The sequence below is a fragment of the Bos taurus genome, chromosome 9 (assembly GCF_002263795.3).
Source record: "Bos taurus isolate L1 Dominette 01449 registration number 42190680 breed Hereford chromosome 9, ARS-UCD2.0, whole genome shotgun sequence".
Lineage (NCBI taxonomy): Eukaryota > Metazoa > Chordata > Mammalia > Artiodactyla > Bovidae > Bos > Bos taurus.
Genome location: NC_037336.1, coordinates 83,203,659 through 83,216,616, shown reverse-complemented (window position 1 = coordinate 83,216,616; position 12,958 = coordinate 83,203,659). Strand labels below are relative to the sequence as shown.

General features: G+C 38.9%; 1 protein-coding gene across 4 annotated transcripts in view; it reads left to right on the top strand.

Moving 5' to 3' along the window:
• The window catches only part of SHPRH (SNF2 histone linker PHD RING helicase), a 91,672-nt gene that overhangs the window by 19,298 nt on the left and 59,416 nt on the right, over nt 1–12,958 (top strand). For all 4 annotated transcript variants that reach the window (XM_059889925.1, XM_002690300.7, XM_010808665.4 and 1 more), the window contains 7 exons: nt 412–520; nt 963–1,219; nt 3,229–3,888; nt 5,113–5,364; nt 6,138–6,216; nt 11,459–11,622; nt 11,737–11,993. In XM_059889925.1, the coding sequence (XP_059745908.1) occupies nt 412–520; nt 963–1,219; nt 3,229–3,888; nt 5,113–5,364; nt 6,138–6,216; nt 11,459–11,622; nt 11,737–11,993 (1,778 nt within the window). The remainder of the gene's footprint in view (nt 1–411; nt 521–962; nt 1,220–3,228; nt 3,889–5,112; nt 5,365–6,137; nt 6,217–11,458; nt 11,623–11,736; nt 11,994–12,958) is intronic.

Genomic DNA, 12,958 nt, shown 5'->3' with positions numbered 1-12,958 from the left:
GGATAGAGTAGGGAATGTCTGTTTCCTTTGTAGAAAAATGAGTTGGCATGTACAGTTTTAACTATCAGTAACTTCCTTTTGAGGGTTTTCTTCTCATTAGCTGTGTTAATTTTAACTTATTTTGATTGCTATTACAAATTCAGTGGGCTAATACAATTTTAAACAAGCCTTAACATGTTAATTTCAGAAGTTTCACACTTTAATATGCATAATTTTTTAAAATGATGGCTAGCTTTTAACTCTGAAATAAAAAATAAGGTTTATATGTGTGAATAACTTACTTAGCCCTTTCTTTCATAATTTGTTACAACTCTTTTGTATCTTCTTAATAGAAGGAGGGCTAATTTTGTGAAGCAACTCAGAATACTGAAAGCAAAACACTGTGTAACTGCTAAACGTTGTTTATATCAGGGAGAAGTGGTAAATTATTTCATTCCATCACATTATTCTGGCGGAAATGTAAAAAAGACAGAAACCCAGAATATGGAATTTGAACCAAAAGAAAAAGTTCAGTGCCCCCGTAAGTATGAAATCTCTTAAAGATAACACCTTTTGCAGTGATATTTGTTCTAGTTCTTATAATCCTTAATAACAATATCTTATAATTGTTATAAATAATTGTTTTTACAGTTGTTTATACTTTGCATAAAAGTTTGGTTACAAGGCATATTATCTTAACAAAAATAAAGATTTATTCTTTGGTTTGACTTGATCCAGATAATTTGTTGCTTAATTTGTAGATTAGCAAATTAATGTAATTCTTCTTAAATAATTTTCATTGCTGTAATTTATTTCTTAATTGAGATAAGCTATTACATATTCTTCAAAATGATATACAGACAGCATGTCTTTAATAAATCTTTATTTTTTACTTAACATGGTTCTTAATGCACATTAACTGAGTTTTATTTTCTTTTCACTTTAATTGTTTTGACTGAGTTAGTATATCCTTTTGCATTTAGCTACACGTGTGATGATCCTGACAGCTGTTAAAGAAATGAATGGAAAAAAAGGAGTTTCTATTCTTTCCATCTACAAATATGTCAGTTCTATATATAGATATGATGTTCAGCGGAACAGGAGTCTTCTGAAACGGATGCTCAAATGTTTAATTTTTGAAGGCCTTGTGAAACAGATCAAAGGCCATGGTTTTTCTGGTACTTTTACACTGGGAAAGAATTACAAAGAAGAGGATATATATGATAAAACGAGAAAGCAGGTAACAGCATTTATCGAGTAGTTGTATGTGATCCTTTACAAAGTAAGTTGACAGATCCCACCTGTCTAAAGCTCTTAGAGCCAGATGATAAAAAAGAAGCATTAGGAAAAGCACTAATGGTTATGACTTCCGTCTTCTACTTTCTGAATAAAAGTTCCAGCAGAGTAGAAACTAAAAATAAGTATTAATTGAGTGGATTATACAGTTAGTTTGTAAAGCATAGTATAGGTTAAAGTAAGTTTTCTTCACCCTCATGCTATTGTCAGCACTCAAAAAGCATGTTCCATACTTTAAAAATGTTAATACATTACATCTGCATAACTCTTTACATACAATTTGAATCTTTTATGTAAGTTCTCATTTTCCCTCGTCATCACCTTTTAAAATATTTACCTTTTGTTATAAAACTTCTTCTGGGCCAATACTACAATTTGCTTTCAAGAAAATAGTAAAAAATTTGTGAATATAAATCAAGAAAAAACTGATGACAACAATTCAAAATGTGGAGTTACTAGCTTAGCTACTGTGAAAGAAATGGCAGACCAAGAAGTTCTCTTCCAAGAGTAGTGAGTCTCCAGCATTTTCTCCCCAGCCAGGTTAGAAGACTGCAATGAACTTCTGTGCTTTTAATAATCCTTCTGCTACCAAAAAAGGAAAATCTTCTTCAGTTAATGCCAATCATTCCATGTTAATATCATTCATTCCTCTGTTCGCCCTTGACTGTGACATCACTTCTAGGAAGGTGCAGCTGGCATCTGCCTCCCCAACACAGCCCTTGTCTGTTATATAACCCCCTTATGCAGTCCTGTAGCATCATTTTAAAGGGTCGTGCTCAGTTGTGTCCTACTCTTTTGCAACACCATGAATTGTAGCCCACCAGGCTTTTCTGTCCATAGGATTCCCCAGGCAAGAATACTGGAGTGGGTTGCCTTTTACTGTTCTCTCTTTTCCAACAGACTCCTTTGAGACCAGGAGCTAAATATACCTCATACTTATATCCCCAGCATCTGACATGTTGCCTGGCAACATTTATTGGCATTCAGTAAATAATTGCAAGAGGGTACACCAGTAGAAGGCAATGGCACCCCACTCCAGTACTCTTGCCTGGAAAATCCCATGGATGGAGGAGCCTGGTAGGCTGCAGTCCATGGGGTCACTAAGAGTCGGACACGACTGAGCGACTTCACTTTCACTTTTCACTTTCATGCATTGGAAAAGGAAATGGCAACCCACTCCAGTGTTCTTGCCTGGAGAATCCCAGGGACGGGGGAGCCTGGTGGGCTGCTGTCTGTGGGGTCACACAGAGTCGGACAGGACTGAAGTGAATTAGCAGCAGCACCACCACCAATAGAAAGGAGAAAGAAAATGAATTTATCTGTTTATTGCAGTAACTAGTAGATTAATTTTTACTTTGGTTAAAAGCTATATTTTAATACTTGATGTTTTTATAATTGCCCCTGTTGTTGTTTAGTCAGTAAGTCATGTCCAACTCTTTTGTGACCCCATGAACTGTAGCCCATGGACAGGCCCCTGTGTCCGTGGGATTTCCCAGGCAAGAATACTGGAGTGGGTTGCCATTTCCTTCTCCAGGGGATCTTTATAGCCCTGGGATTCAACCCACATCTCCTGCACTACCGGTGGATTCTTTACCGCTGAGCCACTAGGGAAGCCCATAATTGCCCTAGTTTGTATTATAAACTACCAGTCTTTTATTGATTTAGACAGACTGTAAATTATAAGAGGTTGATAGCAAAATTAGTAGCTCCCTTTATTTCTAAGTTTTGTTCCTTCCAAATATTAATTAAACAACAGTAGAGTTTTCTTTTCCTTTTGGGCCTGTGGGAGGAGGAGTTCATAGAGCAATTTGAAAACCACTGATCAGGAGTGATTCTCCTCAGGGAAAGAGTGACAAAGACTGCCTATGAGATTTTTATGTAAAGCACATGAAGTTGGGTGTTTAATTTTAGCTATGTCACTCCATTAAGATAAATAAATAATGTTTTTCATAGGCAGTGGGGAGTCCAAGGAAAACTCAGAAAGAATCCAGAAAATCAGGAAACAAGGACACAGACTCTGAATATTTGCCATCAAACACCTCTGATGATGATGATGATCCTTACTATTATTACTGCAAGCCCAGGAGAAATCGTAGTAAATGGAGGAAGAAACCTGTTCCGTCCACAAAAAGGGAAAAAAGCCAGCTGAACATCAGTCTCAACCCACAGGATCACTGTCCACCTACTGGTAACTCTGAAATTACTGATGTTACTACATCTGAAAGTACATGTGTCTTTGAAGTCAATCAAGAACATTCAGCAAAGGACCAAGCTGAATCTCTAAATCCTGTTGGTGATGACATGCCACATTCTAATATCATGGGTTCCTATAATTCTTCCAGTTATCGCTTTGGGTGCATATGTGGTGAACTTGACCAGGTAGACTGTAAGCCTCGTGTTCAGTGCCTGAAATGCCACTTGTGGCAACATGCAAAATGTGTGAATTATGAAGAGAAGAATCTGAAGATTAAACCTTTCTACTGCCCCCACTGCCTTGTTGCAATGGAGCCAGTATCCACAAGAGCAACTCTGATCATCTCCCCCAGTTCCATCTGTCATCAGTGGGTGGATGAAATCAACAGGCATGTGAGGTCATCATCTCTTCGAGTCTTGGTAAGACAGTTTGCACTCTTTAAAGGGATAGGAAAATGTAAGTGTTTGCTTATGATAATTTTTATAATCTTTGTCACCTTGTTTTTATCCCGAAAATTAACTTAATGAGATAATGATATTAAGTCAGAACTCAAAGAGGAAATTGAGAATAAGAAAAAGTACAGTAGACTGTTTATTCTTTTCTGACATCAGAAGTTAAAGCACTTTGAGTGGAAAGTTATGAAAGTTTTTGAAGAAGTCCTTAATCATATAAGGGGAAAACATCTTTGTATTCAGAAAGAAATGCAGTTCAAAGGCAGCATTGTTTAATAGTTATCTGCTTGTGTGATCCTACATCTTTTAGCTCCAGAATCTTCCTCTGAAGCCTCAGTTACCCCTTCTGTAAAATAAGAATTTACTCATTCAACAAATATTTAGTGAACACCTATTGTGTGCCAGGAATTGTGCTAAGTTCTAAAAATTGTACCCCCCACACACTTTTTGTGAAGATTGAATGATTTGATAAACTGCTGGCACATGGTGAGTGTTCATTTAATGTTATTGTTCACTACTGTTAGTATTTTTTACCCTTTGTGTTCTTCTTTTCTTCTTTCCACACAAATGTTACTGGAGATTTTCTGTATTTCGGCCACTATGATAGGCATGTATAATACAGTAGTTTATAAAACACCAACTTTGCCACTGAGGAGCTCTGTTCTGTAGAGGAGGCAAACCTTGGTTTGTATCTTGACTCTACTAGTTTTGAGTAAGTCCCTTCATGTTTTCTATGTGTGACATAGGAATAATAACAACTAACAGAATTGTTGTTAAAGGTGGGAGATAAAACTCTGCAGTGCTAAAACATAAAAGGCATTCAGTAAATAATAGCTCTTGTTTTACTTTCTCATACCATTGTGCTTTCGCACAAACTATTGATTCCATCTACCCACCTACCTTTTCCCCTTTCTTCCACCCATGAAAGCTCTTGAATGTACTTCAAGATCTACTGCAAATTTGAATTCCTCTCTGAATTTACCTTCTTAGCCATAAAATTGGTCTCCATTGTGATGCTTTCGCATTTACTTCTATTCCAGTGCCTTTCACATTGCTTATGTTTTTAGTCTTCCACAGTAAAATGCATCTTTCTCTAAACAGGTCTGGGATGTATCTTATAGGATGTTTGGTTATAAACAAATAGAAAGTGCTTGGTAAGGGTATAAATGAATGTCTGTGATTATATCCTAGGTATATCAAGGAGTGAAGAAAGATGGTTTTTTACAGCCTCATTTTTTGGCAGAACAGGATATAGTCATCATTACTTACGATGTCCTCCGTTCAGAACTAAACTATGTAGACATCCCACACAGCAACAGTGAGGATGGGCGTCGCTTAAGGAACCAGAAGCGCTACATGGCTATTCCCAGTCCTCTTGTAGCTGTGGAGTGGTGGAGGATCTGCCTTGATGAAGCTCAGATGGTCGAATGTCCTGCTGTAAAAGTGAGAATTTCTGCAGAATTGCTTGAGGGCTGGGGAAGAGCTGGAGGAAACTGTTCATAGGAAATTTAATAGTTTACATGTAGTTTAACCCACAGTATTGACATTCGCCAAAAGTTTGCCTTTGGACACTTTGCATTTGCTTTCTCTTGTGCATGAGCTGTATAATCCTTAAAAATTATTTGGTACTTGGAATCATTGTTCTGTATGAAAAGTTCATGTATATTTGAACAAGATGGTAGTTTTTATGTGATGTAGATCTAAGTAAACTCTACTTAGGTACTTTAATCAGCATTTCTGCCACATGGAGTGCTCACCATACAAGCTCTGGTAACTGACAGCTTTTTATCAGAGACCAAATGGTAATGGGAAAATGCTAGAGGAAAAACTTTTATTCAGACTTCATTGTATGTCTTTATTCTGTCTTCTTTGCCCAGTCTGTGACCTGAACTGAATTAATAAGTCATGCCTGTTAGCACAGTGGTTCTCATCTGGAGGATGGCGTGGTCTAGGGAATGTATCAGTCAGCTGGGGCATTTTCATTCTACCCATACATGAATTTCCTTTCCTCTTTGAAAGGACACATTGCAGCCTCCTGCTAATAAGAGCCCCATACTAGAAGACAGCCCATTGAATATGATGTTCAGTATCTAGTGTGATAACTATTCTGTAAGGGAAAATGCATCTGACCTGAAGCCTGGGCTTGAGAGCTGTTTTCATAAGTAAACGCAATCCTGCATTTTTCTTGTGTCTCTCTTCTCATTCTCTCCCATCAGGCTGCAGAAATGGCTCAGCGCTTGAGTGGGATTAACCGCTGGTGCATCAGTGGCACTCCAGTACAGAGAGGACTGGAAGGTAATGGATGGTTTCCTCACATATCGCATTTATTTGAAAAACTTAAAATTTTTGAGCAAAAAATATTGCTTAACTTTTGCTGAAATCCTTAGGTGATTATGCATATATTAAAATATATTTATATTTGATCCTAATAGTTTCAGACATCTACCTTTTTAAAAGGAATCAAGTGCTTTTTGTTTATATATATGTGAAGACAGATATGTAGTTGAGTAGTCCTACTGTCCTGACTTGAGCAGGTGTTGTGCCTGCCTGAACACTGTAGACACAGGTCTGAATTGGACTCAAAGATCCAAAATGGTGAGTAGAAAACAGGGAGAACCTGACAAGAAAGAAAGAGGGAAACAGAGAAGAAAAAGGAATTAGTTTCACTTGGCTGTGTCTATAAAGATAAGGACTTCCCCTCACACATTTTAACTGATGCTTCTACATCAGTCTCATTCATATAACTAATTTTTTCCATAGAACATAGACAACATTTTTAAAACTTTTGTCAAAGTTGCAAATATTTGAGACTAAAAGTTTAAATAAGTAAATGTTGGTTTACATAATAAATTTCTGCAAAAACTGTCACTAAAATGTGGTTTAATTATAAAAATATAAATATCCTTAGTCCTATGGCAGATGTTTATCTTCAAAACCTATCATTCTTGAAAGTTCAGGTTTTCATGTATCAATTGTTCTTAGCAGGATAACTTACTATTCTGCTAAAGTAAAAATATCAACATCTATTACACTGAACTGAGAAACACTATTTTTTGATGACTATTTTTAGGGGAAAAGAGTTTTTTAGGAAGATGTTTAAGTATATATTTAAATATCTCTGTAATTTTAGTAAGTTACATTAAGCTACATATTTGTAGAATGCTGCTGCTGCCGCCGCTAAGTCACTTCAGTTGTGTCCGACCATGTGCGACCCCATAGATGGCAGCCCACCAGAATCCCCTGTCCCTGGGGTTCTCCAACACTGGAGTGGGTTGCCATTTCCTTCTCCAGTCCATGAAAGTGAAACATCAAAGTGAAGTTGATCAGTCGTCTCCAACGCTTAGTGACCCCATGGACTGCAGCCGACCAGGCTCCTCCATTCATGGGATTTTGCACACAAGAGTACTGGAGTGGGGTGCCATTCCCTTCTCCAATTTGTAGAATAATATCAGGCTAATTAAAAGGCCAAATTTAGTAGTCTGCTGTTACATTGGAAACTGTCCAATACGTTAATATTTAGGTGTTAATAACATAATCACGATGGTGTGATCACTCACCAAGAGCCAGACATCCTGGAATGCGAAGTCAAGTAGGCCTTAGAAAGCATCACTACGAACAAAGCTAGTGGAGGTGATGGAATCCCAGTTGAGCTATTTCAAATCCTAAAAGATGATGCTGTGAAAGTGCTGCACTCAATATGCCAGCAAATTTGGAAAACTCAGCATTGGCCAGAGGACTGGAAAAGGTCAGTTTTCATTTCAGTCCCAAAGAAAGGCAATGCCAAAGAATGCTCAAACTACCGCACAATTGCACTCATCTCACATTATAGTAAAGTAATGCCGGAGCCAGCCGGCAAAGTCGATCAGGTCCCGAGAACGTGCACGGCGGGGCTAAGAAAGAAACTAAAGCAAGAGACTACAAAGATGGGGTCGAGAGGTTCAGACACGTCACCACGAAGGGACGCAGTCTGACACCAACTTTATTCAACATCTCATATTTATACAGAAAAGCGTGAGAGAGACAAAACAGTTGACCTTTTTTTCTTGGTTAGCCTATACATCTTACAAACAGTCACAAGAAATCTTGAGAGCATGGGAATGGCTCCCTGTTATTATTTCTTACACCAGATAACATTTCTCTGTGCGTGAGAAGTTTGCACAGAACTCCAGGTGCCTGCAGTAAATAAGCGCCTAATCTCTGGGGTGGCGGGACAGAGAGCTATGTTTGCAAGCAAACCCTCAAGGACTGAGGCAGCTCCCAGAGCTGTGTCCTTCGGACAAAGGACCCCGTTCTCACGGGCAGCTCCCCGCAAAGTAATGCTCAAAATTCTCCAAGCCAGGCTTCAGCAATACATGAATCGTCAACTTCCAGATGTTCAAGCTGGTTTTAGAAAAGGCAGAAGAACCAGAGATCAAATTGCCAACATCCACTGGGTCATCGAAAAAGCAAGAGAGTTCCAAAAAAACATCTATTTCTGCTTTATTGACTATGCCAAGCCTTTGACTGCGTGGATCACAATAAACTGTGGAAAATTCTGAAAGAGATGGGAATACCAGACCACCTGACCTGCCTCTTGAGAAACCTGTATGCAGGTCAGGAAGCAACAGTTAGAACTGGACATGGAACAACAGACTGGTTCCAAATAGGAAAAGGAGTACATCAAGGCTGTATATTGTCACCCTGTTTACTTAACTTATATGCAGAGTACATCATGAGAAACACTGCACTGGAGGAAGCACAAGCTGGAATCTAGATTGCTGGGAGAAATATCAATAACCTCAGATATGCAGATGACACCACTCTTAACAGCAGAAAGTGAAGAGTAACTAAAAAGCCTCTTGTTGAAAGTGAAAGAGGAGAGTCAAAAAGTTGGCTTAAAGCTCAACACTCAGAAAACGAAGATCATGGCATCTGGTCCCATCACTTCATGGGAAATAGATGGGGAAACAGTGGAAACAGTGTCAGACTTTATTTTTCGGGGCTCCAAAATCACTGCAGATGGTGATTGCAGCCATGAAATTAAAAGACATTTACTCCTTGGAAGGAAAGTTATGACCAACCAAGATAGCATATTCAAAAGCAGAGACATTACTTTGCCAACAAAGGTCCATCTAGTCAAGGCTATGGTTTTTCCAGTAGTCATGTATGGATGTGAGAGTTGGACTGTGAAGAAAGCTGAGCGCCAAAGAATTGATGCTTTTGAACTGTGGTGTTGGAGAAGACTCTTGAGAGTCCCTTGGACTGCAAGGAGATCGAACCAGTCCATCTGGAGGAGATCAGTCCTGGGTGTTCATTGGAAGAAATGAAGCTGAAGCTGAAACTCCAGTACTTTGGCCACCTCATGTGAAGAGTTGACTCATTGGAAAAGACCCTGATGCTGGGAGGGATTGGGGGCAGGAAGAGAAGAGGACGACAGAGGATGAGACATCTGGATGGCATCATCGACTCGATGGACATGAGTTTGAGTAAACTCCGAGAGTTGGTGATGGACAGGGAGGCCTGGCGTGCTGCGATTCATGGGGTTGCAAAGAGTCGAATGTGACTGAGCGACTGAACTGAACTGAACTGAAGATCTCATTGAACTCCAGAGTTAGCTAAGAAGGTGTAGAGAAAATGCCTATCACAGTTACTTTATTCTCATTTTAATGTTAAAGGAATATGAGCAGTAATTCTGCAGTTCCCTGGGTACTTAATTTGGAATAAATAAGATGTTGGCAGGTGTTTTGAGCATCTGGCACCCTTTAACAAATTTTTGATTAATTTTTTAAACAGCTTTATTGAGGTATGAATGACATATAATGAAACTATAAATATTTAAAATACAAAATTTGTAAACTTTTGACATATATATTTACCAGGGAGTTTATTTCCACAATCAACATAATGACGCCAAAAGTTTTCTCATGTCCAAGTTACCATAAAAAATAGCATTTCCCGAATGTCTGGAAATTTAGTTTATTTTTCATCTTTGCTTCCGTGATTCTCTGATATCTTTAATGCTATCACGCTTACAATGTATCAAGGTTTTGGGGGGTTTTTTGCGTTAATAGTAACTATGGTGGGAATGTTAGCCTGATGTGACTTCAGTTCAGTTCAGTCAGTGTCACGAATCTCGGTCCATACTTCTTCAGGCACTCTGTCTATCAGATCTAGTCCCTTATACCTATTTCTCACTTCCACTGTATAATCATAAGGGATTTGATTTAGGTCATACCATTCATGGTCTAGTGGTTTTCCCCACTTTCTTCAATTTAAGTCTGAATTTGGCAATAAGGAGTTCATGATCTGAGCCACAGTCAGCTCCCGGTCTTGTTTTTGCTGACCGTATAGAGCTTCTCCATCTTTGGCTGCAAAGAATATAATCAGTCTGATTTTAGTGTTGACTATCTGGTGTGTAGAGTCTTCTCTTGTGTTGTTGGAAGAGGGTGTTTGCTATTCCCCGAAAAAAGAATATGAGGGATGGCCAGATGGGCCTCCTAGGAAATGCTTATCATGCGTTGCATAAGACCCCTAAAGGCCACAGGCCTACTGCTGGGCACCGGGTGGACAGGTACCACTGGGTCAACACACACTGATATGCAGCAGCTGGGCCCTCATGGGCGAGAGCTCAGTGGAGCCACTTTTATATTCTCTGAAATGAAAATGAGTCTAAGCTGGAGAGGCCCAGGAAACAGAAAAAATAACTGCATTAGGGACTAGGGTACATGATGGTGAATCCTCTCATGCAGATCAACTATGTTCTTAACTGTACTTTTAATTGTTTAATTTTACTTGAAATTTTATGTAACACTAATGAATGTACCCTATAAGGTAATAGAATGAAGATACTGACCTGTCATAAGAGTCAATGAATTATCAAAAGTAACAGTTTAAATAAATGTGGTGTGTTTTTAATAAAAAAAAAAAAAAAAATGCTATGACCAGTGTGTTTCCTTGGCAAAACTCTGTTAGCCTTTGCCTTGCTTCATTCAGTACTCCAAGGCCAAATTTGCCTGTTATTCCAGGTGCTTTTTGACTTCCTACTTTTGCATTCCAGTCCTCTATAATGAAAAGGACATCTTTTGGGGGTGTTAGTTCTAAAAGGTCTTATAGGTCTTCATAGAACCATTCAACTTCTTCAACTAACTTACTATGTTGTATTTGGAAGTAGAAGTCTCATTTGTTTTCTTTTTGTGTTAGACCAGGGTTTCTCTGCCTTAGCCCCATTAACATTTTGAGTCAGATAATTCATTTTCATTAGGGGCTGTTCTGGTTATTTTGTATATTGAGCTTTTACACTCCTTATACTGGTAGTGTTCTTGCAGTTGTGACACCCATAATTGTCTCCAGTCATTGCCAAATGTCCCCAGTGGGCAAAATCACACCCTTCCACCCCAGTTAATAGTCACTCTGCTAGAGTGATAGAGATAAATCAGGTTGATGATTTATTAATTAATAACATTTGTTTTTGCTCCATGGTAAAGTCAAAAATTTTAAGTCAAACCATCCTAAGTCAGACTATCTGTATTCTCAACATGCTTTTTTTCTTTCTTTTCAGATCTATTCGGGTTAGTGGTATTTCTCGGTGTTGAACCTTACTGTGTCAGACACTGGTGGGTTCGACTTCTCTATCGTCCTTATTGCAAGAAGAATCCTCATTTCCTCTACAGCTTTATTGCCAAGATAATGTGGAGGTCTGCGAAGAAAGATGTGATTGACCAAGTCAGTAGCATAAGTATTTATTGATTAAGGGTATTAGGAAAAAATTTAAGAAGAAGCAGAGTTGGGATGAAAAGTTAAATTTCCAGGTGACTTTTTTTTTTCTCCTCTGTTTAGATCCAGATACCCCCTCAGACAGAAGAAACCCACTGGCTTCACTTTTCTCCAGTGGAAAGGCATTTCTATCACCGTCAACATGAGGTGTGCTGCCAGGATGCAGTGGTAAAACTCAGGAAGATTTCTGACTGGGCTTTGAAGCTCAGCAGCCTGGACAGAAGGACCGTCACCTCCATCCTATATCCGTTGCTGAGGCTCCGACAGGCCTGCTGCCACCCACAGGCTGTTCGTGGCGAGTTCTTGCCACTCCAAAAAAGGTTTTATTATCAGTTTTCTTATACTGTAAGAGATAATAGAGCAGTGATCGACAGTATTGGGGGAAGGAAATGGCAACCCACTCCTGTATTCTTGCCTAGAGAATCCCGTGGACAGAGGAGCCTGGTGGGCTGCTGTCCATAGGGTCGCACAGAGTCGGTCACAACTGAAGAGACTTAGCATGCATTCATGCATAGACAGTATTAAAGCAATTAGCTTCCTAGCCCACAGTTTCATTCAGGGTCTTAGAACTGAGTTGTCATCTGCTTTTAGCAGTGTGGTGATTTCTCTTCAATATGGAGCCCCATTTGTGAAAGAGAACCACATCAAAATTATTTTCATGGTTTTGAACATTTTTTTAGGACTGTTGAAGGGTTTTGTTGTTTTTTTGGGTTTCTGTTTGTCTTCTGCTGCACTCCAGATATGAAACGCTTTTGTTCATTTTGCGTTATATTTTTTGGTTCTGACATCAGGAAATTAGGTAAATTAGATTCCTATTAAATATTTTCTTTATAATTATACTAGCTATATTCTTTGATTATTCCTTTCAATACTCTGTTGTCCCCAAAAATTTGTTGGTTCATCAACTGTGATAGGAACTAGCCTCTTTTTTTTTTTTTTTTAGCACTTGATATTAAAAAGATATCCTTTCAGGCGCTATAAGAAATATAAAGAGGAATTTGACTCTTATCCTTGCCTTTGAGCAGTTTGTAGATAACTAAAGGCAAAGACAAAGATTAGTGAAAGTGTTAGTTGCAAAGTCGAGTCTGACTCTGCAACCCCATGGACTGTAGCCTGATAGGCTCCTCTGTCCATGGGATCCTCCAGGCAAGAATACTAGAGTGGGTTGCCATTCTCTTCTCCAGGGGATCTTCCTGTCACAGGGATCAAACCCAGGTCTCCTGCACTGTAGGCAGATTCTTTACCATCCGAGCCATCAGACAAAGTTTATCGATCTCTATAATGT